Source organism: Xenopus tropicalis, chromosome 6 (assembly GCF_000004195.4).
Source record: "Xenopus tropicalis strain Nigerian chromosome 6, UCB_Xtro_10.0, whole genome shotgun sequence".
Taxonomy (NCBI): domain Eukaryota; kingdom Metazoa; phylum Chordata; class Amphibia; order Anura; family Pipidae; genus Xenopus; species Xenopus tropicalis.
In genome coordinates this window covers 94,574,372-94,602,000 of record NC_030682.2, presented here as the reverse complement: position 1 = coordinate 94,602,000, position 27,629 = coordinate 94,574,372, and the positions used below count along the sequence as shown (strand labels likewise).

The 27,629-nt window shown below is 37.0% G+C and overlaps 1 protein-coding gene across 3 annotated transcripts in view; it reads right to left on the bottom strand.

Moving 5' to 3' along the window:
• cdkal1 (CDK5 regulatory subunit associated protein 1-like 1) overlaps positions 1-27,629 on the bottom strand; it is a 477,082-nt gene that overhangs the window by 271,599 nt on the left and 177,854 nt on the right. For all 3 annotated transcript variants that reach the window (XM_012964438.3, XM_012964437.3, NM_203863.1), the window contains 1 exon segment: positions 14,974-15,077. In XM_012964438.3, coding sequence (XP_012819892.1) covers positions 14,974-15,077 — 104 coding nt within the window.

Genomic DNA, 27,629 nt, shown 5'->3' with positions numbered 1-27,629 from the left:
TTTGTGCTCACGGACTCCTGGTCAGTGAACGGATAGTGGTTCTTTAAAACTTGTAGTTTTTGCATCTCAGACACGAATTTAAGAAATATTCTGACTTTTGTAAGGCTAAGTCCCACCAAACTTAGAAAAGAATGATGTTCACTAACCAGCGCAATTTATAAGGAAACAGTAAGGTTGGTATGGGACAGTACCAGTGGAAAAACTTCCTGCAACATCAAAAATGTAGGAATGTAAATGTAAAAGCTCTCCTGAGGAAGATATCCCTTTTGAAAAAAAGAAGTAACATCTCTATAAACATCACTAAGTTTATTATGCACTGTGGTGGCATGCATACCCACATAGTAAGAGAGAAGTCCTAAAAAATACCCCATCTCACCAACAAAGCATTCAGTGTTCTATACAGGTATGGGACCTGGGATCCAGAATGCTTGGGACCTGGGGTTTTCCGGATAAGGAAACAGAATTGTTTTGCCTTCAGTAAGGATTAATTATCTCTTAGTTGGGATCAAGTACAAGCTAGGGTTTTATTATTACAGAGAAAAAATAAATAATTTGAATAAAAAAAATGAAAAATTAAATAAAAATGTAAATTATTTTTCCGTAATTCAGAACTTTCTGGCCAACAGGTTTCCGGATATTGGATCCTATACCTGTACCATTTTCCATCCTTGCACTGGCAGCTCACACCTATGCACAGGGTACAGAGGGCACATATTTTAAATACTGGATTTAACTTTTCCCCCTAAAAGAAAAACAAAATATTTGTTTTAAATCTTTATCTGTTTGCTTCTGTGCTCAAATATGTCTTTTTCCTTCCTAGAAGGTAATATCTACATGTGTCTATTTGACATTCCTATAAGGGTTGAACAATCTCCCTACCTGCGCTTGTGCAGAAGGATAAAAATGTAGTTCTGGCATGCAACAAGATGCCTACAATATTTATATTTGAATTTAAAAACATTGCTCTTCCTTGTTACATAGAAAAGGCATAGTAATTGCATAACACACAAAGAAATATTCTTTGAGCAGAAGTACAAGGGAGGCAGAAAGAAAGAAAGAATTGCCTAGAGTGCAGTAATTGCTCATTATGGCCCAATTTATACTAGAAATGAAGAGTTGTCTTTTATCACAGTGTTAACAATTAACTTTTTTTAATTTTAGTCTCTTCAATAGATGTGTTAGCATAAATCTGAATACACTATGGGTCCCAGTTTGAATTAGAGAATGGCTACTGATTCAATTTGCAATTCTACATTATATCACCTCTCATCAAAAATATTCTTCATTACAGTTATCCCTGGGAGAAATGTTTCTCCATGTAAATTGGATTTTAGGTCACCTTTTGTGCATTATTATTTTATTATTTGGAAGTGCAGGTATGGGATCCAATGATCTGGAAACCAGTTATCCAGAAAGGTCCGAATTACAGGAAGGCCATCTCCCATAGACTCCAAATTAAACAAATAATTCTAATCTTTAAAAATGATTTCCTTTGCTTTCTAAAATAATAGAACAGTAGCTTGTACTTGATCCTAAGTTACAATTAATATTCATTTGTGGCAAAATAATCCTATTAGGGTGGTGCAATGTTTAAATGTAATAGTACAGTAGTATCAAAAAAGCAAGGCACTCTCAGGTTATTACATATTAGTGAAAATTAGGTGATTTTATTGTCAAGGTCAGAGGTCTCAGGAGCCTGACACATTAGTTCACCAATAGAATTACCCAATATTCCTTGTGGTCCTTTGCTTTTTGCAAACTGTTGTTATGTTAAAGGAGAAGGAAAGGATAATAAAGTGTTACTCTCAAGCTATAGACATACCTTCAGTTCTCTCAATAGTGCCCTTAAGTCTCCCCATATTTCTCCTGTTCAGATGATCAGAAGCCTCATAGGAAAAAAAAAAAAACCACTGAGCTCTGTAAAAAAAAATTCCAATAATGCCTGCACCAAGAGCAAGACCCCTGCATATGCAGTTTGTAACTGTCTATGAGGAAGCTTACTGCTGAATGGCTCAGATCACACATTCCTAAAGGAGGGGGAGAGAGTTCTTAGCATTCTTGAGGGAGGGGGGAGCAGGAGAGGGGAGAGAGCTGCGCAGACTCTGGCACAGGAATTAGAGAGACAAGAAAGGAGACAAGAAATCCTGTTTCTTTTGATAGAGGGCTCAGTGCAGTGTTTCTATAAGTGCTTATGGCTGTATTTACATAGACCTTTCTGATAAAGCTTACTTGGTTTTTACCTTTCCTTCTCCTTTAATGAGATTATATGCACCCAAGTATGTCAGATACATATAATCAGATACATAATATATATAGCTTGAGCTCAAACTGCTGAACTATAAAAGTCCAGTTTATCGTCACTCACCATACGCAATTGTCAAAGGCCGGGTGCACACCAGTTATCATATTCACTCCATAGAAGGCACTCACGGCATATAGGCTGTGAAGAGATTCTTTATTGGTTCTCCAAATCTAGAAGAAGTGTCTTCTATGGAGTGTATGTATATATATATATATACGCACTGTGTATATATAATTTATTTTAATACATGTGTATATCTGTGTATAGTTAAAGGAATAAACAAAGATACATGTTACAAGCACTGTTCCCAGGCTATATTCTTCCTTAAAGGAGAATGAAAGCCATTTCGGCATTTTACTGCCAATAGATTTGCCACATTAGTGCCACCTAGAACAATATATTTATTCTGCAGAAAGCATTACTATACCTGAGTAAATAGCTTTAGAAGCTTTCTCCGTTTGCTTAAGATAGCAGCTGCCATTTTAAGTAGCTTAATTCCTGCAGTCTCATGCCGTTATAGCTGAAATCACACATTCCTAAGGGGGAGGGGGGGTTCTTAGCAATCTGGTGGGAGGGGGGAGCAGGAGAGGGGAGAGAGGAGAGAACTGCACAGACTCTGGCCCCGGAAAATAAGGATGTTCCTAAGAGAGGACACTGGAACATCATGTTTACAAAAAAAGAGACAAGAAATCCTGTGTTTCTTTTGATAGAGGACTCTTTTGATAAAGCTTACTTAGTTTTTACTTTTTATTCTCCTTTAAACAGAAGAAACCAAAACCACAAATATAAAGTAATGCATTTATAAAATAATTGCATAATTTTTAACATTATAAAAATATTAAACGAGACTGAAATACCCAAATTACATCTCTATAACATACATGGTTATAAGCTTGTTCTGATATTCATTAAAGGTCGGAAAATAGCAAGGGAATCGGGCAAATACATAATTTGTTAAAGTATTATATTTAAAAATGGACTAGAATCAAAGGTCCAGTTGTACTCCATTATACACAGTATATAAATGGAAATAAAACATGCAGCAAAAATGTACCCACAAACACACTTTTTCAGGAATGCAGTGGATTTTCTCCACAGTCTGGATGTTGGAACTTCATAAAATTATCCAGGATAAATCCGATAGCTTTGCCAAATTGCATATAACTTTAGGGACTTATTTAATGCATTCCATGTCGTGCCAAAATGGCAGAGTTTCCAGATACAAACATCTGTTTCACATGAGAAGGCTGACATATAAGGCCTGCATCTGAATAACTGACAAGGGTGTAAGGTAGATTGTATGCACACGTTGCTAAATACAATTACTCGTTGTAAACTTGACAGAGATATGCTCATTAGCATTCCTCTAAGGGATTAGTGTATGCATTTGGCTGCAACAAGAGAAACCCATACACTTGAAGATATACGCTTTTATTTGTGCTCACAAGGACTTCTTGTTTACTGTATGGGGAATGGTAAATAACTGTATCAGCAGCAAGCGCTGACAAGCTCAAGCACTAACAGTGACTATCACTGGCCAAGCTGTCTGCTAAAAATGTCTCGCTTTGAGCTGCAGTGTCAAAATTTAAAGCTTATGGCACGTAGAGCATTTTCTGGAGTTAGGATTTAAGAATTGCCAAAGTTATGGTAAATGGTAGGAATTATCATCTCAGGTCTGTATACAATAATCTCCTGCATGTGTCATAAACAAGGCATCTGCTATATACACTTATCTCGGCAGTCTTGTGAATATCTGTCTAGACAAATGCCATAAATGTTCTGTACTACTAAATGTGCTTAGATCTGAAGCATATATGTTTGTTTCTCAATCTTCTACACACATAGGCCACTAGTTAATTAGCGCCTTAAAAGATACCACAAATAGGCCACTGGCATACCAGGATGATTCTCTGCCTGTGAATAAACACTCCAATCAGCCTAACCACATGCCTGCATCAGGAGCAACTGCATCTGTCCAGGTGTAGGCACACAAAGAAGAGTAGGCACCGCAGTGCACGAGTATGCTGCTCCATGTGCTTGCTCTTGGACTGATGTAGTTGCTCCAGGTACAGGCACAGAGGTAGGCTGATCAGAGCGTACAGCATGATTCTCGCCATGCATTTATCCACAGGCCAACAATCAGCCTGATGTGCCCGTGGCCAGGTGTTAAAAAACTGTACCAAAGCGCTCTCAGTGCCACCGATTACAGTAACCCCTTGAAATTGCAGACTTCCGGAAGCTGGCAGCATCAACATTAACTGCTTTGTTTTGTATACCTCTAAATTACGTCCCAGACCGTCCTGCACCTTACATTCCGCAGAATATTTCTCATCATATTTTTCTCTGCCAGATGTGACTTATGGGCTTTGCTATGAATCTTCCAATTCATGCACAAAGGAGACTATGATCATAGGCAATGTAGGCAGAACTAGGCAACACTGTCCATGCACTGCTAAGAGCAATAAGGTAAACTCTTAGCTTTTGCCCTTTATATATCTTACCTTAAGTGCTTCACTCAGAAGTTAATTTCATTTTGATTAAAAACTATTTGTTGTCACCATGGTTTGAAATGCCTACACTTTATATACATGTCTATAAACTCTGAACTTACAGTAAATATGGTACTTGTGGAAAGATAATTTGAGTCAGAAAAAAAATGCTTACAACAGAGTTCTGAAACCATAAATACTATGACTTGATCCCCTAGCAGACACAGCACTGTAACGGTCTTATTACTAGAGCTGAAAACAGTCTGGCTGGTCAGAGGAAAATAAATCACTTAAGGAAAACAACTTGACATGTCTTTGGTACAAAACTTATTATATAATGTAACGGTGTGCAAGTAGCCTGTATTGTGAAGCTGGACGTACTGAGGTAGTGAAGCTTATAACAGCCCTCAGACTGTCTGACTAGAGCCGAGCTTCACTTATACATTTCAATTTAAATGGCACAGGTAATATGGATTGCTTCAAAATAATATTGTGAACCTTGTTATTTATGCCATAAAACCAGGAGAGGTTTCTAGTCACTCCAACTTCCCAGGCTCTAAATGGATATACAGTCATTAAAATGAATCTCAGCTCAGATGACCAAGAGATCAGGGTCCCAGGGCAGAGCAGTAAACCAGGGACTGCAAACTAGTTAATAAAATAGCAGCATGAATACTTTAAAAATCTCTATCAGGGAGTATAGAATGTAATAATAAATTGTCATTTGTATGATAGTCAATGGCATTTTCTGATGGAAGGGCCCTCAAGAGCCAGCACCGATAGCTTATGGCTAATGTTTCCCTTATGTATCTGCACAAATATACTTGAATTGACCAACCAATCTAAAGCAACTAGAGAGGGAATGAGAGGGGCATATTCATATAAGGCTCCTGTATTTTTTTTCTGGCTTTTATACCAGTACATCACATCCAATAATATACTCTTTACTGTCCACTATTTCTTATGTCCGTTGCAAATGTGAGAATCCCCTCTGCAATTCTAAAAAGTTTTGCTCCTTGAAAACCCTATGTCCTTCTGTGCAGTCAATGGTAGCTGGCCTAATAACTGCAGGACTGGTAAAGGTTATAAAGCCATTTCTAAAGCTTTGGGACTCCAGAGAACCACAGTGAGAGCCATTATCCACAAATGGCAAAAACATGGAACAGTGGTGAACCTTCCCAGGAGTGGCCGGCCGACCAAAATTACCCCAAGAGCGCAGAGACAACTCATCCGAGAGGCCACAAAAGACCCCAGGACAACATCTAAAGAACTGCAGGCCTCACTTGCCTCAATTAAGGTCAGTGTTCACGACTCCACCATAAGAAAGAGACTGGGCAAAAACGGCCTGCATGGCAGATTTCCAAGGCGCAAACCACTTTTAAGCAAAAAGAACATCAAGGCTCTTCTCAATTTTGCTAAAAAACATCTCAATGATTGCCAAGACTTTTGGGAAAATACCTTGTGGAATGACGAGACAAAAGTTGAACTTTTTGGAAGGTGCGTGTCCCGTTACATCTGGCGTAAAAGTAACACAGCATTTCAGAAAAAGAACATCATACCAACAGTAAAATATGGTTGTGGTAGTGTGATGGTCTGGGGTTGTTTTGCTGCTTCAGGACCTGGAAGGCTTGCTGTGATAGATGGAACCATGAATTCTACTGTCTACCAAAAATCCTGAAGGAGAATGTCCGGCCATCTGTTCGTCAACTCAAGCTGAAGCGATCTTGGGTACTGCAGCAGGACAATGACCCAAAACACACCAGCAAATCCACCTCTGAATGGCTGAAGAAAAACAAAATGAAGACTTTGGAGTGGCCTAGTCAAAGTCCTGACCTGAATCCTATTGAGATGTTGTGGCATGACCTTAAAAAGGCGGTTCATGCTAGAAAACCCTCAAATAAAGCTCAATTACAACAATTCTGCAAAGATGAGTGGGCCAAAATTCCTCCAGAGCGCTGTAAAAGACTCGTTGCAAGTTATCGCAAACGCTTGATTGCAGTTATTGCTGCTAAGGGTGGCCCAACCAGTTATTAGGTTCAGGGGACAATTACTTTTTCACACAGGGCCATGCAGGTTTGGATTTTTTTTCTCCCTTAATAATAAAAACCCTCATTTAAAAACTGCATTTTGTGTTTACTTGTGTTATCTTTGACTAATAGTTAAATGTGTTTGATGAGCAGAAACATTTTGTGTGACAAACATGCAAAAGAATAAGAAATCAGGAAGGGGGCAAATCGTTTTTCACACCACTGTATATGAGCATGTAAGGAAAGCATTAGTGTTACAATTAGTTATATCTATAAATATGGCCTTTTACTTTAGTCAATAGTATGGTATGGTATTCAGAGAGCATGAAAAGTAGGTCTAGAAGTGTTGGGTCAACAAACCAGTCCCACTTCCTGTCTGGCCCAGTCTGACCAAATGTACAAGACAATCTGGCCAGGTAAGAAAAGGCTGCCATATTTGCATGTTTCTGCTGAAATATATATTTGCGTGGCATGAAAAAGTAAAAAAGCATCATTGCCAGGGGCAAACAATGCTTTAGCTAAGGCTTGTTCCCCTGCATTGAATCCAAATGTTTCTGTGGGATAATTTTGGCTAAATGGCATGAATTTAATTGGTTTTGGGAAATTATGCTTAATGGAATTTTAATGCCCATAGAAAGACATGAAACAGATATTGCTACCTGGTGGTTTGCTATCGTGACCTTGTGCAAGATGTTGGGCATAGATCTAACATTGTGAAGCCAACAATCCTTTTGAATCGGCAAACCTCCTCCTTTGCTAAAATTAAAACTATTACATAGGATACTGTCATTTGCTACTGCTGAAAACTGCAGACCTGGTCTTTTCCTCTTTTCTGTGGACAAGGCAAATGCTTTCTTATGTTAGAAACATCCGAGTGATTTAAAAAAAGGACTTTGCAATGGATGTCTAAATAATAGGCTACTGTTTAAAGTCACTCCCTGTAATTCTGAAAGCAGTGCTTTTCTTAAAGAAATACATTTTCAAAATTGCTAACTTACTAAGGGGTAGATTTATCAAAGTGTGAAATTAGAGCTCACCACAGTAAAATTCCACTGTGTACTACTCCTTAAGAAATGGTACAAAAGATTTTTTTACACCACATAATAAATAGGCCCCAAGAATAAAGCCCCCAAATTCCTGCCTGACAATGCCGGATTTAACCCCGAGACCGCCCTCTCATTCCCCCCCGCACATGCGCAACAGCAATCATTTAAACTCCCATATGGAGCAGTGGGAAGAGGTCCCCATTGCGCCGGTGCGGCGAAGTGGCATGCCGCCCCTAAATTTCTACTGCCCTAGGGCCAGGCCTTTGTGGCCTCACCACAAATCCGGGCCTGCTGCCTGACCTAGGTCCTGTTCCTAATGCACTGCCCTTTCTGAATGATACAGCATATAACAACTGTCACACAGTTTGCAGCAACAATATTCAATCTGCGATTGCTGCACTCTATTGTTACTAAACTCTTTTTGAGATGAAGTCTTTTTGAGATCACATACCCCAAATTATAGCATGTCTTTTTTTTTTTTTAGTTTGAGTGAGGCACTTATCTAAAAGGGGGAAGGACAATGGGCAGCATTTAATTTAACAATACAAGATCTATTTACTTCATCTTGTTCTTGGTTCTGTTGTGTACATCCTCAGATTAAATCTAATGAACTCTGGAGGCTGCAGTAACACGGCACTGAAAGCAAATAAATCATCTCTGTATGTTTCTTACCTGAGGGAATGCTGCTGGATAGAAGATGAGAAGCAATAAGAACTGGATTAGCTTCAAAGATAGTTTGGCTACACTAGGTACAATTCTGTAAGATCCAAACTTGTCATGGCCTTGAGACCTAACAGTCAGCAGAATCATCTAAGCCTGCTGACTCAAAAATATTGTCATAAAAGCTACAAAACAGCTACAGAATTGTAATAAAAGAAAAAAAAAAAACACACAATAAAAAAAAGAGTAAATGTTTAAACAGGGAAGTGCTAAATCTACTATCAAGGCATAAAAGACAAATAAACTAAGATTTATTGTTAAAAAAATGATTTGCATAATGTACATTTCAGCATCAGAGCAGATAAATCATCACTGTTGCAAGCAGTCACGAGAAAAGACACCTGCAAGGAAGCCCGGACATAGCCACATGCAGATTAATGGGCCATTTTACTCCATTGCTAAGGGACATGCACTGCTTCTAGGCATCCTACTGAAGCTCAAAGTAAGTAAATGCTTAAAATGCAAAAATAAAAAAGTGGTGGACTTGATCTAAAGGTACAGGAAAATATTGTGATTGTGCCATTTATGAATAATTGGTATAACTGCAGCTTTAGAACACTTTAGAGCTGAAGGCTTTGTACCTTATTTATTAATTTCAGGCACTTAGGTACATACCAGGTCAGGGCTTCACACTTCTTGTCATCACTCTAACAGAACAGGCAACAAATGGAAACTTGTAGAAACTGATGCAAACAAGGTCTGACCATCAGCATTTGCTTGAGGTCTAACAAATCACAGAATTCTCTTTATATGAAATGGGTCATATGCGTTTCTAGAAAGAAAGGACCAACGTTGGTATATCTACGTATTAAAAAAAGTCCATAAATTAGGAGCAGAAATTAACAGTGTCACGATGGAACAGCAAGGTCCAGTATAGAAAGGGTTAGGCTTTCAGTAAGTAGTTTAGAATACGCATTCTGAGGAAACCACTCACAGTAATTCACAAAGACCCCCTAAAAGTCAGTGAGGAACAGACTGTCTGGCTAGGGAATTGCAAGGTGTGATGAGCCAGACCAGGCCAAATGAATAACCAGCTAACTCAATTAGCATACCTATGCTATATATTTTTTAACTATAAAGCATAGAATGATTAGCCTCTGGTAATAATCAATGTGAAACAGAGAGTAAAGAGTTGGGTGCTGTGTCACGTATGTCTATGGTGGCGTTTCTGACCAATTGGTTCCCTACATGTCCCCTGCTCTTTGGGCCTGAACTCTTGGGCAATGTGCTGCTTTGCCTTCACATATACCAGGATTTCCTTCTATGACAAACGGAATAACATTTAAGAAAAGTAATGAAAAAGAAATATATCTGTTCTAAAATGAATCTTAAACTAAAAAAAAAGGTGACCCCCGGTTTAATCTGGATCTTTCAATCTAAAGTTTAAACAGTGAGTTAAGGAGAACCACTTGAGGTTATACCTTGCTTAGTATTTGGTAGTTTTGTTTAGGCTGAACAAGGATTGGTAATTTCTTAAAACCTCATTTACTATGATGTTTTGTAGCTAACATGTGCATCAGTGACATTAGGTCCAGCCATGGACAAGGAAACTAGGCAGACATAGCCAAAGAAAAGCATATTAACTACTAATTCTGATGAAAAAAATCTGCTGCTTAGTGACAAGTGCAATGTACTTACCGGCTGCATGGGGAATTGTACACGAGGCCTCATGTATTCATAATTTTAAGCACTTTTTGTGATGCTGTAGGGTATTTTGCATTATGGGGGTTCAGGGATTGACCCATAAATAATTATCTTACAAAAGTGGGTTTTACATTTTTATGATGAGCTACACTGGTGTGGGCTTGGTATACTTACTTTGTTTTTCCTTGATCCCACCAAACATGGAGGTATTAAATATAGTATTAAGAATATTGTGAAAAAAGGCTTTTATACAATAGATGATATAAAAACAATCTAACCCCACAAACAGCAGTTTAGGCAAGGTCAGTTCTGTTTGTATTTAAAGGCCTTGGGTCTGTAATGAGCTACAAATAAAGGCCAACAAACCAGAAATAATTGTAGATCGGCAAATTTTGGTCTTTGGTTATTACTATTATATTTTTAGATGCATATGGCTATTAAAGATAAATGATACCATATTACATAATATGAAGGTTATTCACCTGACAGAAATTGTTCAGTAAAACACATCGGCACAGGATACCCAAACCTGGTAATTTAAACTAACTGCAGATTTGTCTGCTATATTGCAATGCTTTATGGAAAGCTTACCCAAAGAGCCTGATGAAATAGCAACCAGAACCAAACTGTGTTAAAATATATTCTGTTTCTGAACTAAGCATATCTCAGACAGGAAAGCACTGTATTTTACCTGTACCATATGCTATTTTCTATCATCTTAACCAGTAAAGGAACTCTGTGTTCTCAGGCTTCCAGCGAGACCTAATTAAAGCACACATCTCACAAGGATTTCCTTTGTTTCATATATTTTAACTTTGCTCTATAAGATATGTTTTGCATTTGATACATTTTTGGAACAATAGATTTTAATTTTTCTTTCTAGTCAACCTATACTGAATCAAAATGAGACAAAACAACAGTTAGGAAACCTTATGTTAAAACTTGTGACAAGCACCTAGAGCTGAAATATGCCCAGTGTTTGTTATATAAATTATCTTTGAATTTTTTCTTGGTTGTTTAAAATTCAGGACAGTTTTTTAACTTTTGCTCCAAAATGTTCATATAACATATTTCCCACACAAATTCACAAGTTGAATACTAAAATACTAAAGTTAATATTTCATGGCAAGTGTTGCCCTTGCTGTATTTCATTTAAAAAAAAAAAAAGTCTACTTTCTGAATTGGATTCACACAAATAAAAACACCTTATATACAGGTAGCCTTAATGTTTTTAAAAAGCCCTTAAAGCTTGGCTGATTGATGTACAATAGAGATTGGAGCTCTGTTGTTCCTGTATTAAAGCCTCTTTTTTTCTGTGATGTAAGAAAGCAACTTCAGGCTTATTATTATAATTTATGAGTCTGAACACAATTTACCGTCCCCACATTATGAACATCTTCAAAAATTAGTTAGTCATACAATAGAATATCCAAGCCTTGATTGTAAATTCAGTCACATCTAGGTGTCAGAATTCTGCAAATGTACTTGACAGCAAGAAAAAAAAAAAGCCCTAGATAGTCTACATGGATGTGAAGTTGGACATGTTTAGCAATTCATCATATTGCAAATAGATGAGAGTACACCAGCAAATCAAACCCTGAGCACCATATGTTCCCATTACAGAAAATTTTTATCCTGCATAAATTGATAAAAGCCATGCCAACTGACAGTTGTTCCTTGTGCTTTTTTAATTATTTACTGAGACTGCATTACATTATCTTGGCCAGCAATTTCATGCTTCAGTGTATGAGAAATTTTGCAGCCACCAAAAAAAAAAAACACATTTTGAAAGTGGGAGCAGATGCTTCAGCATTTTGTGCACGTAGCAGGTGACAGTTTTTTTGTGAAGAGATCACGTACAGATGAATTGCTAAGCGCATATTTAATAAAATAAACCTTAGTGCACGCTGGGTACAAGACAAAAAATTGGAAGATGACATATATTTAAATACATTAAGTGACTCAACAAAGTGCAGAGCAGGTTTTTCTTAGTGAAAGTGTACCCTCAAAGGCTGGAAGGTGGAAAATGCAGATGCAGAAAAGTGCTGAATACTCTCAATAAAACTGCTACCGAAGGTGGAAGCAACTCACTTTAAAATAGCTTAGAATAAACATATGGTTATGAAAATAAATGAAAAGCCAGAAAAAAAACTGTTAGAAGCAGAAAATACATGGGCGACTAGATAGGGCATTCTGCTATTATGTATCCACATTTATGCAACACTAATTTGTACTAATGTAGGACAGAAAAATAGCTGTTCAAAAATGCAGCTATAAAGTGCTTGTCTAAGGGCTTATTGTAATATTTTTTTTCTCCTATATTGCACTAATATTGATACAAATTCAAGCAGAAAAAAAAATCAATATAAAAAACATTTATCTATACTGAACTGCCAGTTTAATCTTGGAACTTCATTTACTTCTGGATACAGGACATTTACTCTGTACATAAAGCTTCCAAAAAGTTGCAACAAAGTGTAAAGTAGAAATAGGAAATAAAAAAAAAAAGCAATGATTTTCAAATCATTTAAAACCTATACACAGTAGAATACCCATTTTACATTTTTCAAAGAACCAGGAAAAATGGTGTAAAATGAGGGAGAATTTAAATCAGAGGATGGAAAATTGAGGAAATTGAGGTCACCATATTTAATCAAAAATAGTACAAAGACAACATATCAGATGTTGAAACTAAGAAAAGTTATTCATTTTAAATTTGATACCAGCAACATATTTTTTTAAAAAAAGTTGGGACAGGGGCATGTTTCCCACTGTGTTTCATCACCTCTTCTTCTAACAACAATCTGTAAATGTTTGGGAAGTGAGGAGGCCTATTGCTATAATTTTGAAAGTGATATGTTATTCCATTCTTGCCTCATATAGAATTTCAGCTGCTCAACACTTTGGTGTCTTTTATAATGCAACCAATGTTTCTAATGGGCAACTGGTCTGGACTGCAGGCAGAGAGGGCAGATTATGATTTGGACTCTCTTACTACGGAGCCACGCTGTTGTAATACATGCAGAATGCGGTTTGACATTGTCCAGCTGAAATAATAAAGGCCTTTCGAAAAACGATCACCTGGATCCACGTATTTTTCAGCATTAATGGTGCCTTCCCAGATGTGCAAGCTTCCCATGCCATGTGCAGTAATGCACCTCCATACCATCACAGACTAACTGTGAACTGTGGACTTATGGCAAGCCTAATGGTGCTTCTCCGAGGAACATGCATGCATGATGTCCAGAAAGAATTTCAATTCGTGAGACCACAGGACAGTTTTCCACTTTGCCACAGTCCCTCCTAAATGAGCTTGTGCCAAGAGAAGGTGATGGTGTTTCTGGATCATGTTTATAAATGGTTTTTTCTTTGCATTGTAAGTTGTAACAAACATTTGTGGATGAAGCAACAAACAATGTTCACAAATAACACTTATCAATTTCAACATTTGGTGTGTTGTCTCTGTACTATTTGCAATTAAATATAGGGTTTAAATAGTTTGCAAAGAGAACATAAAATAAATGTGAATTGAAGTGTTCTTAGTTTTTTTTTGCTTTTTATTATAGTCCAGGGTCCATGAACCCCAAAAGACAAACAGCTTCAAAACAGATATTAATTACATCAGTAAATGGCAATTCCAATGAGTATACTTTTCCATTTATAATTGTTGTGGACTGAATGGCAAAGACTGGAATTTCCCTTGTATCATTTTGCATGGATCCAAGAACAGGTAACAACAAACTTCAAAGCTAAGCAGTGAATGTGTTTTATATGCCCTACAGGGCTGAGGACTTATGTAGAGGCCAATGTCTGACTGAATGCCAGACAACTGATATCAGCTACAAGGTCCTCCTGTGACTAAAGGTGGTCATACACTGGCAGATTTCAGCTGCAGATTTGGATCCTTTAAACAAGCCTCCCCGATCCATATCTGCCTGAAAATCGGGGATCGCATCAGTTCATTGATGTGATCATCCTAGGTCTGACGGCACCTATGCCTGTTGTTGTAATTCGATTGTTTCACCCTAGGGCCAAACGATTAAATTAGCCCGGTATTGCCACCTTAGGTGACTTAAGGTGTATGGCCACCTTAATTCCCAGTAGTAAAACTCAAGAAAAACTGCAGTTACTGCTGTTTGCCTAATAAAAGAGGCCTAAAACATCTGCACCAGCTGCCATAAGTAAGGCACTAAACACACAGGTATGTGTTAAGGACCAGGAAAGTGAACAATGTGATTGCATATAAATATACTTCAACAGCAATAAATAAAACAGTAATATACTTGGTAAAAAAGGCTCAGGAGGCCCTTATTAATAGTGATGCAAATCCCAATACAGATGCAAACATCAAACAGCTTCAGATGTGTACAGAATCTACTCAGACAGTGAATTCTTTGAGCAAAGCAGACAATGGGATACATGCAAAGGTGTCCATCTTCACATGTACTTTACATTCATTTGGGGCAATTGAACTACACTGGAGAAGAACTAATGTATAATCCATATTGTGTAAGAAATTAGGTTATTTAAACACATTATAGCACTAACAGCCAGTGGTGATTTCATCAAAATCTGTACCTAATTTACTTTAAACTTCCCTTATGGACCCAGTAATTACCTTGAAAGTTCTAGACTAACCTTTGAAATAACATTTTAGAAAACAGAGCTGATGTTTGATTGTTACAAAAAATTTTTATATTTTCCATGCAGTTTTATTAAACGTGTGTACTTATTTGTTACCATACCTTGGAAAGACTGTGCAGCTCTGTCAACCAATTCTTCCACTGGGTAACTAGCAAGTTCTCCTCTTGCGTGCTTTGTTTTACAGTATGTGCAAGCATTCAAACACCTGTCAAAAGGGAAAGCAAAACACTCAGCAACCTGCAGATACTTTTGGTCATGTCGATTTCCATGCATTCCTTTTAAGCGGTAAAAAAAAAAAAAAAAAAAAGTATTAACTTCAATAGGTTATATTTTGACAACTATATATTCATAAATCAGGGTGTCTTACAGTATTTGGGGTTTTTTTTGGGGGGGGCTGGGCATACAGCACACAAATTCTAAAATTCATCTAAAATCTAAAATTCTTCTAAAAATCACTTGAATGGATCTTTCTGCTGGCACAAAAACACAGGGGAAAATAACAATTCACTCTAATCTGCACTCAGTCCAGTAGCCAAGTGTGCATTTTGTGCAGAAATCAGCCCAGTGTGAGCACTGACAGACAGATAATGTGCCTGTCAGTGCTGGATTAACCTTGGTTGTGGCCCTGGGTGGTGGACTGCCCCCTCCCCTACACTTACCCCCACCAGCCTGAGCTCTGTCCCCAACCTACTCCAATCTATTTGCTATAGAGCAAAACTAGGGTTGGTAATACATGAAGCTGCAGAGGACCACCCTACATTGCTTTATCAGTGAGGCCTAGTACATAGGAAGAAGGGACTGGCTTGGTCTCAATCATCTGTTTAAAATATGCTGCAAGTCATTTTCCATTCAAGGTTTGCCACATTGCTGATTTCACTCTGTTCAATGAAATACAGAAAAGTCGTGAATATTATAAACCTGCTCTGCAGTTTACTTTCAAGCCAGCAAAAGGCAGTTTGAAAAATGTTAACTTTGCTGAAAATGGGGCAAGGGAAAGGATTTGCAATTTAACATAGTTCATGCATCAGAGAATCCTCTAAGCTACGGTCCTGTAGTTTTCAGGGCAACATTTACGGAGGGAAAATATCTGCTGAACAGCACAGAATATAAAATAATTTCAGTACCAGCGAGGCAAAGAACAGTATACACTCACTGCATAGAACACTTCTAATTAAGTTTTAAGGGGGTCTGAACCCAAAACTGAATTGATATAACTATAGAGTGCTTCTCTGAGCACTTTTGGAATTGACATGAAGCAGCTGACATTTTGACTCTGAAAGGTAGCTGCTGAGCATAGCACCTGGTAACTGCTGACTAAAAGTGCAAATAGTTCAGAATCTACCGAAAACAAAAAATCTTGTTTAAATTGTAAAAGTGCTTAGAGAAGTGCATTATGTTTACATCAATTTATTTTGGGTTTGGACCCCCTTTTAACATTGTTTCCCCGCAGATGTAGCGGCCACCTATTTCCATTGCCTAAACTGTGACCTTAAAGTTTGAGGAACATTAGAGTGACAATAAAATTCATAAAATGCAGGTTCTAAATGTAAAAGGAAGACACGTGGGAGTCAGCTCTGTCCATTTATTAGCAACATAATGCCTTACACAATCTATAGGGATTAACTTTAGTATTTAGCATGGCAGATAATTCAACAGCATGTACTATTAGAAAAATATTATTTTTTTGTAAAGTCTTTATTCAAATAAAAACAGTGTTTTAAATATGGTCTATTTTATGTCTGCAATGTTTAGGGCTACAGTTTCCTTTCAATTTAAAGCAAGTAACCAAATGTTCCCAGGAACAAGTAGCTAATAAATTTATAAAAATGTTAAATTCAACCCAAAATGTCTACTTTTTTTTTTTATTGGCATCTATACTTTCAAAGCTAAAGAATCAATTGAGACACACATTTATTTCTAAAAAAATGCATAGCCAGCTCACAGCATTCTGTTCTGTGCAGCCTGATTGATATAAACAACCTGGGCTTTAGAATCAAGAGCGTTCTGCTGTATAAAATGAATCTGAGAAAAAAGTTGAGAATTCAAAGAACTCCAGTGCAAAGTTATTGTCAGACACAGATGTGAAAAAAAGAACATCCAGGGAAAACAGCTACATATAAAAACATTCACCCACTTGGAAGATTTTGTGGTTTATTATGATATGGACATGGAATCAAGTTGATTTAAACAGATCTCTGCAAAATTATTTAAATGAACAAAACACTAAGTAACTGATCAGTATACACTCCCTTCATATGAAAAATATATATAGGGGGGAGCATGAGACAAAATGCTAAATTTCTGCAAAAAAAAGGTGCTTTTATTTTTATGCCATACACGACATGTTTTGGCCCCTTTCGTGCCCTTTATCAAATGCCATCTTTGGTGGCATTTTCAGCCTGTCTGTGAGGACAGGTCTCAGACTTGCATTTCTGGACTCATTTATGCCTTTCTCTTTGCAAAACTGCTAAAGCTCTGTCAGGTTACACACAGATTATGAATGAACAACCTTTTTTAAGTCAAGCTACAAATTCTGTACTAAAGCTCCCCATTCTAGGAAATTAAAATTGTTGTTTTGAAGCCATACTTTGGGCTTCATGCTTGGGCTCATTGTCTTGCTGGAAGACATTATCTTCTCCCAAGGTCCAGATTTCTTGAAGATTGCATAAGTTGTTTTTCTCCAGGATTTTACTGTATTAATTCTACCCTCATAAGCCTACCAAGGCCTGCAGCAGAGAAGCATAGCCACACCATGATGCTGCTACACACTGTTTCACTGTAGAAATAACCTTCTTCTAGCTGGGTCTCCCACGTGCCTTCTGGCAAACTATAAGCAAGATGCCATGGAAGTTTTAGACCATGGGCACACAGTTTTTTCTGCAAGCTGAGAGAAGGGAATCTGCTCTCTTACGTGAAAGGGCAGAGCACTGTCTATAATGATAGAACATGGACCCCAGCAACAAGCCATTGTCCGAATGTCAGAATAAAAGACACACACAGGAGATGACCTTTGCTGAAAGAGAAGTAATGAAAAACAACAATGAATAACAACAAGTAATGTCTGTGGTTTGATCTCTGACCCTAACTACTATTATTTTTAATCTCACTATGGAAAGATGCTGAACAAAAAGGTAAATAATAAAACCACAATAAAATAAAAACATACCCATTTGCCAATACTATACATTTATTATTTAATGGATTAAACCGGGGAACAAAAAAAATCAACTAACTAACTAGGCATGAATCCAGTCTTATAATATTAAACTTAAGCAACTTCTGGCTGTGGCTTGTACAAAAATGCAGTGATCCCACAGAGCAAGTGACCTTATCAAATCTACCACGATCCATTACACCCAGCAAACAGACCTGACTTCTAACCCCGGTGACCTAACTCAACTATGCAATTTAGCCCTAACCCTGCTGACTAATTTGTTACAGATTTATGCACCAATTCTGTGAAGGATTTCATGTCTTTCATTTTGTAAATCCCCAGCAGTCTCTAGGGAGGGATCCCTAGATCTGGCTGATCAATTTATGTAATGACAAAGATAGGGCACATATTAAGCAGTTATTGGGTTTATGGATCTTAACTGTGACTTCAAAGTAGCTTATAGTTTTAACAGCAAATGGAAGAGAGCTTGCATATATGCCTAGGAGAAAAAAAAAGTATATTTATGATATTATACAAAAGGGACGCGACGACTGGTGCCAAATTGCAAGTTTAATGCAATATAAGAGAGAATACATCTTTCTAAAAGTACTTAAGAGAAAACAAATTGTTTAATTGAAACTGAGGTGGAAAGCAATGGGCAGGAGAGAGAAGCTACTAAAGAACCCAGAGAGTTGCACAATTACACATTGTTGGGTGATTCTACACAATCAGCTGTATTACTAAGGTTTTACTGTATGTGGCAGAGAAGAGTCAGGCTAAACGAGCCACTGTTCTTGATTGGGCTGCAACTGGGGTATATAGGTGCTGCAGTACCAGTTACTAAAACTGGGGGTTGACATTAAACAATAATAAATGCTAGAAATGTACTTCCTTCCTGTACACCCCACTGACTATACACAGGCATGTGCAGTATATAATGTTGAAGGACACCACTTTTTTTTAGGGCTGCTTTGTTCCAAACACATCATAATGGAAAGTAATAGGAGCCTAAAACTCTTCAAAAGACATTAAAAGGAAAAAGATGACTAGCCAGTAGCCCTAACAATGGAGGATGTCGAATAATCTGTAGGTCTGATTGACATTTCTCTTGCAGGCATTCCCTTGCGTCTTCTTTAGGAAATACATTTATCCAGAGAAAGGGAATGTTTGTGATGAAAATGGAGACGTTCAGATTACCAATTTAAGTTGTGTAAATACTGAGCACAAGACACATAAGTATACTATTACCCCTATCATATTCTATAACAGAAGCACAGATAATCAGTTTGAGGGAAAATATATCTAAGCAAATAGTTCTTTGCCCCACACTCTGCTGGGGATCCAATTACGGCAACGCTTTGTGATTGACACGGCTTGGAATCTGACCCACTGCAGTTCTATTGAAATGAAGGACCTTCCACTGACCTTGAAAGAAATCAAACGGACTTAGCAATTTAAGCTCAATTACACAGAATGAATATGGCAATAATTACATTTATAGTATCTATAACATACACATATTCTCAGATAGTATATAATCACTAGCAATTTCATTAAAAAAAATGACTGGGTTATTGCCACTGAAGGATAGTGACAGTCCAGATATGCTGTAAAACTTGGAAAGAAGTAGTTAGAAGTGGATTTAGTCCCCTGTTTCTAGCACATATTTCCAAACTGACATTGTATACTAGGCCACTGGCACTGTTCACAGCACAGACGAACCTGGTAACAATGTTCCATACCTAAATTGGCCCAACAGCACGGTAACAGCTCATATTAGCCCAGTGACATTGTGACAACACAAAGTAATAGCTTTATACAAATACAATGGTATTGATATTGACTTACACTGACCCAATGAAATTGATCCTGCCAAGTACCAGATAGATTCCATAATGTAGATTCTACCAGATTATACCCCAGTTAACCTAAACGATAAGCACATAATCTGCTGATACTCATCTCAGAATATACTAGTCCACTAATAGCCACAAAGGATAAGCAGCTAACAAGATACAGTTGCTATTTAACTTTATACTGAGCAAACACAAAAAATATAAGGATTTTGTATGCTGGGACAACAGTCTGATATTTGTATCGTGGATATTGGTCAGATTATTAATAGGACATGTCAGTACACTGTATGTGCCAGTGTATAGTGCAGCAGAAGCAGATGGCAAAGGTGGCCTCATTGCGCTGCTGGTTTGTTTGACTTCTTTGGGAATCAACAGATTTTAGTAATTGAAAAAATACAGACCTGATATCAATATTTGACTGATAACACTAATGGGGACATATGATTTGTAAAAATAAACCAGAAGAAAAGAACTGAAAATTAGAACAAGGAAACGGTTATAGGTAAATATTAATAGCTCTAGGAAAACTCTTGAGCAAACTCTGGAAAACCTAATATCTCTGATAAATAGTTCCTTACACTTGAATAAGATGTAATAAAATTGTACATGGATGCTTCTCAAGTTCTGAGAAAATGAACAGGGATGTTAAAGGAATACTGTCATGGGGTTTTTTTTTCCAAAACACATCAGTTAATAGAGTTTCTCCAGCAGAATCCTGCATTGACATCTGTTTTTCAAAAATGCAAATGGATTTTTTTAAATTTAATTTTGAAATTTCCCATGGGGCTACTGATATTCTTCATTTCCCAGGGTGCCATAACCATGTGACCTGTGCTCTGATAAACTTCAGTCTCACTTTGAGCTGCAAGTTGGAGTGATATCACCCACTCCAAGCAGCCGATTAGCAGAACAATGGGAAGGTAGCAAGATAGCAGCTCCTAGTAGGTATCAGAATAGCACTCAATAGTAAGAAATCCAAGTCCGGCTTGCGACTCCTCCAGTTACATGGGAGTATGAGAAACAACAGGTTACCTGAAAGCAGTTCTAATGTGTAGCACTGGCTCCTTTTTTTTTGAAAGCTCAGACTCTGGCACAATGCACTAATTTACAAATAAAAAGTACACCATAAAAATCATGAAAGTATCCCTTTAACAATATAGCTTTAAAAAAAATGCCCACTTTTGACACCATGTTTTGAGTAAATCATGTAAAACACCATTAAAAATATGCAGTACAACCCATATCATAAAAAGCTGGTATCTGATCTATATAAGGTACTTATAACTGCCCTTGGGGCCCCATTTGAATCAGCAAAACGTAAATGGGAAGGTGATATCCCGCAACCAGATGATGATAAATGGGCAGATATAACAAAAGATTTATTTAGTTTTCTAATCTCTACCAAAGATAGAATGATTCAGTTCAAAATAATTCATAGGATATACATTACTCCCCTGAGACTAAAGGCAATGGGGAAAATTCAAAATACCTCCTGCCCAAAAAAATGTGTGTTTAAAGGTGTGTTTAACTGATGGCCTGGTGCCTTCGACTAAAACCAGAACTCTACTGAGATGGCTATATTTCTATGCCAAAAAAGTTGTGGAAATGAAAAGGCATCCACCTACTATGCAACAATGGATACAACTAGTTAACAACAGACTTCCACTCATTAAATTAACTTCTCACCAGAGGCTCAGCTTGAGGCTAACCCCTCAATATAGTCACAAGACTCATGGACTATTGGGCCCCCAACAACTGTAATACCCTGATGAGGAATGACTATGATATGCTTGATTGAAACCTACCTATCTGTTGTACTAATGCAGATATCGCTAACTTTTCCAAATGTCATGTACCATTTCTTTTCTGTGGTCATAGCACTATATACTTTACTGTATTGTTATATATGTTGTTATGAAAATAAAATAAAAACCTTTAAAAAATAAAAAATAAAATATACAGTACAGCATACCCAATAAAGTGTAATGCTGCACTGCCTGGAAATAAAAATGCAGATAGAAAAAAGAGAACACTATAACTTTAAATCACACAGAGACAATAAAAGTGCACACGTTTCTTAATATACATAATACAACACAGATTCCCTGAACTGCAAGAATTCTCAAATGTCAAGACAGAGTAATTCATACAGGGACACTGTGGGCTTAATGTTGCTTTAGTGTGTGTCTAACTTTGCTCCAGGCCAAATTATTACCTTCAAAGGGACATTAAAAGAGCCAGGCATAAAACTTTGATGGTTTCAGTCATATTCTAAGCAAACAGGTCTGCACATCTGAAATACATCCCAGCAAGGGTGCTACATTGTCTGAGAGAAAGGCTAAACTGGCACAGGGAGGGAATTGCTCTTATCTTTGGGAAAAGTGGGCTGTGTGGCCCGACAACACAGAGGCTACAAAATGGTGGTGTAAGACAATCTTAATAGATCTCATGAGACAAAAGCTACACAAAACCATCACTTTTGCTGCTGTGTCAGTTACAGGACAGACATCTCATTACATATCGAGCAGAGATAAAGAGCAAGTTCTATACTCCCTGCTGTTGCTTTCTGGGCTACAAGAACTGACACATCGTATGAAAATGCACCTTTAAGAACAGCTGTCTTAATATTGCAAGATTTGACATAATTCTGCCAGTGAACCTTTTCCTCATTTGGGAGACCTGAAGAAACACTGTTGAAAGATTTATGAACTGGAATAGGATTAGCATGAGCTAGTAAAACACACTTTTTACTGTAAAAGCATGAATTCGCCACCAATAAATCTGCCCGAAGGTTGATTACGAAGATCAAAAGCAAAGGAAAAACAGGGTGTTTGTGTAATTCTGATGCACTGCTTGGCTCAACAAAGTGGGTCACTTGGGGAACAATGCCACATATTCTACAATAACTGAATAAAGCATGTAACATACAAATATGAGACCCTTAGAGCAACTAAAACATTGAGGAACTATACACAATATAATCTTCTTTGTTTCTGCTAACTCTGCTTCTTTAATCTAATAAATTATATTAAAGTGCAACAGGAATACTCTGAACATTCCACATATGGCCTTGTGCAAATACTTGGGGTTGTGTTATTTAATGAATATTAATTGTTTTTCCGGCAGGGTGGAACTGGAAATCTGGTTATATTACTAGCAAACACAACAGGGGTTTAACTCTCGCTTTTTACTGGTGCTTCAGTTCTGGCAACACAACCAATGTTTTCACATCAGGCTGGCTTAATACATTAGTCACACAGAACCTTATAATGCCATCATGTACCTAAGAATATCCTTTAGATAATCTTCCTAATAAACCATTGCCTAATTATGTTATAATAATGTTTAAACAGAAAGGATACATATAGGTCAATCTGGAATCCACCACCCTGCACTTTACAACAAAAAGCTGCATCATTTTGCCATATATTGTTCCTATTCAATGACCTTAATTGTATGGGCCATACAATTGCTAATATACAAGTTTAAAGTATTACCTTTTATACTAAGCTGTTTTCTGATGGCCCTTTGACAATTGAGGAAAGATAGTTGTGGTTGGTGATCATACCCTAAACCAAGATTGTAATAGCAGTGGGAAATGAAGGTCAACAAAGAGAGACAAAAAGGATTGCTGTGGCAATTTTTTTTTAACCAGGCACATTTTTGCGGCCACACCCCTAAATACCACTCCCATTTTACAAAGTTTGGCAGGTTATTTAAAGTTTGAACACATTTCTGGGGGTTTTGGAGGCTTGTTTTTTGTGTTATTACAGTTTTGCTAAAAAGAGTGAAATTGCCCTTCAAGCTGCAAGACCCCCCAAGAGACAGGTTTAGCTTATTAGTTACAATTTTATCTCAGTGCAGGTGGGACTTGGTTATTTTTTGGGGGTCTCTGTCTACTTATTTAATTAAGTTTGAGAAACATTGTACTGTAAAATTAGGACTGCCCTGTGAAAATCAGGACAGTTGGGAGGTATGGTAACATACCAAGCTTCATATTATAAGGCATAAAATTCTTGACCCACCTGTGTGCAGCATGCTTTAGTTTGTTCATAAACACAGCATAAAACTATGCTAAACATACTCTTTTCCCACCGCTAGGCAGAAACATAGAAAACTGAATGTCCTTCTAAGCTGACACAGCCCTATGTACAAAAAGGTACACTAATCCAGTGGTAGGCTCTTCCCCTGGATCATTAATAAAGCAGCATAAAGACAAACATGAAAGCAATCACCACTACATATAAAAGGTGAATGTTTAACACTACTGAACATATATATCAAAGAAAAGTATACCGCACTCACAGGTCTTAAGATGCAAAAAAGGTTTTTTTTATTGAGCAAGCGACTCACCCCTGAACATATGATATAAATATCCTAAGTGAGAGGTACTAATATCATAGGCATCTTGTTAAGGAAAACAACTCTCTATTTTATTTAATATACTGTGTTTGATAAAAACACATCTACAGTAACGTGAAAAAGTTAAGAAACCAATTACAGACAGAAATAGGAAAAATAACAGTATATATATATATATATATATATATATATATATACACAACAAAATATGCTTCTATTTCTGTGATCTACCAAAGTCAATTGAATTGTTTCAGACTATTGCATGTCCACCTAATATCTCAAACTAGAAAGAAAGCCAAACCCAGACTTTATCAGAATTCATGGTCTGATAAATTAAAATACTTTTGCAAACAGAAAACTTTAACAGGCCAGTAAGGCCACAAAAAAAAAAAAAGACATTGTCAGCAACTGTCTCTAATAAAAGTTGTCATTTTACAAGTGTGTGAGATGGTTGATTATTTTCATTTAAGTATCAAACAATGTATTGTATATAGCTTAAAGGAGTTGTTCACCTTCAAATTAATATTTAGGGTGTTGAGAGTGCTATTTTCAGACAGTTTGCAGATGGTCTTCAAATTTTTCATTATTTGTTGTTTTTGAAGTATTTAGCATTTTGTTGAGCAGCTCTTTGGGCTGGAATTTCAGTAGCTAATTGGTTGCTAGGGCCAATTTAACCTAGACAGTGGTTTGAAAGAAAGACAGCAATATGAATAGAGGAGAGACTAATTAGAAAGATAAGCAATAAAAACGAATAATAATTTAATTGTAGCCTCACAGAGCAGAAGAGGAAGGTAAATAATTCAAAAACAATAAAAAATTTAAAAAATGAAGACCAGTTGAAGACATGCTAACAATTTTACAAAATTTGGCTGGTTATTTAAAGTTTGAACACATTTCTGGGGGTTTTGTTTTATGTGTTATTACAGTTTTGCTAATAAAGGTGAAATTGCCCTGCAAGTCTCTGTTCCCCCAAGAGACCTGTTTAGTTTATTAGTTACAATTGTATCTAAGTGCAGATGTTGATGTTACTTTTTCTGGGCTGTCTGACTAAAGCTACTTATCTTATTAAGTTTGAGAAACTTTGTATCTTTTTAGCTTCAGTGCAGGAGATCAAAGGGAAATGAGGGACTTTTCATTAAGAATCCAGCACTGCGGGTCTGAGCTGTTAAAATTAAAACTATCCCAAGAAAATTGGGACAGTTTGGAGATATGGTAACAAAGCACCCTATTTTACAGTGCCTCCAAAATGCAGTCAGTTTGGGCAACTAAGAAAAATTAGTTTGAAGCCATTAAAAGCGGCTATTTTCTGTTTTTTTGTTTTTTTTTTTAAATTCTCATTTAAAGTTATAATGTGTTGGCACAGCTTGAAATTAAAGATCTTTTTTAATCACAAATAAGTACAGTCAGAGAAGGAGAATTGTCTATTCTCAAAGCAAACGTTAAAACCTAACATTTTTCAGTTTGCTGTACATGCCAGTTAAACCAACAAGGAATAATTTTAACCATTTTGTGTAGAAGGGATATTTATATTTATGTGTCCCAACTGTGTATGCAGTTGGGGTAGTAAATATCCTAAACTGACCCTTCACATGAATTTATTACAGAATGGTCTCAATATGTAAAAAGGCAGATGGCACAAAGAATATGCATGTCACTTATAGTGAGCTGTGTCTTTCAAACCTGCAAATGGTTGTTTACTGAAGTTATGTCACTTCTCTCATATGCATTGCATTTATTTGGTTTTCTACCTGCAGGCCAATGTTAGACTACATATACTAGTCAAATCCATGGCATGATTCTGGCATTCCCATCTAAAACCAAAACAGCACAGACCCTGATGGCAAGAGTGGCGTTGGGCATAAGAAGCTGCAGCTAGGTGCACTTTTTTTAATTTGCAAAGTACAGGTATGGGACCTGAATCCTCAGGTCCTGGGGTTGTCCAGATAAGGGATCTTACCATATGTCTGCTAAAAATGTATTTAAATATGAAATAAACCCAATAGGATTTTTTTGGCCTCCAGTAAGGATTAATTATATCTCATTTGGGATCAATAAAAGGTACTGTTTTATTATTAAAGAGAAAAGGGATATCATTTTAAAAATGTGATTTAAATAAAATGGAGTCTATGGGAGATGGCCTTCACATAACTTGGAGCTTTCTGCATAACTGGTTTCTGGATAACAGATTCCATACCTGTACCAAAATCTAGCTCAATTCTGTACACAAGAATAGAGAGCAACAAGTGACATACAGACACACAGAGACAAAGGGTTGCTGGGATCCTACCCGCAAGGCCTTACAGTGCTTGACATAAACCACTCAGCACAAAAACTGCTTATTGTGGTTCTTTCCATTCAGCGTGCAACCCGTATTTATTACTGTGGTTACCACATTTACTGTGGTTTCTACATGTATTGTTCTTCAATAGAATAATTACAGGGCCTGGTTTGTACATTTTATGTGTTTTGCGGTTACACCAATATGGTGTCTCATCATATTACTTGTTGGCTTTGTTAAAAACAACCTGTGCCTTATGCAATTTGTGCGCTGTGCATCAACAGAAAGAATGCCACATTTTGGTATTCTCCTTTTTATTTAAAAAATACATATATAGCAAATGCTCTTCAATCACCTCTACTTATTTACATAGGTGCAAGTAGCCAAGAATTAGGGCCACTTACTAAAAGTCTGGGTGTCGGTCAAGGGTATCATCATCACAAGTAATGCCAGTCCCAGTGCTTTAGAATATATTATCATCATTACTTATTATTGACTTCTTGTAAAAATATTTTTGTACTTTTTTTTTTTAAGCACTTATCCTGCTGGATTATAGCATGGTAAAATCTGACATCAAGTATGATGCTAAATGTGGGTGGGGTGCTTATATTCACGGGCCAGTATTTGGACACAGTGTAATTGCATCTCCATTAACCATGTTAATCAGTCTCTAGGTTGTGTTTTTATTTTCACCATTTTATAGAGCTGTTATAAGTATTGACACATACAGTTTCCATATATAAATTCCACATAATTACCAAGCATGACTGTTATGTTATAATGAAAGCATGTTGTGACAGGTAACTTCTTTCATACATTTATGTGTACATTAATGTTACTACACTACACATTTGAAAGGAACTTGGGACACAAAACAAACAAGATCTAAAATGTATTTAAAAGTATTACGTTAGACTAGATTTGTTATCGGGACCCATTAAAGTTTCATGGGAGACTGATATATACACCCCCTGCTACTCAGATATGGTGCTTCAGATCTTAAAACATACTAATTTAAATGGGAAAATAAGCTTTTTTGAAGGATCTGGTTAAAGATGCCAAACACACAGGCTTGGAATTCCCAAAGCAAGAGACAAAGGGGCTCTG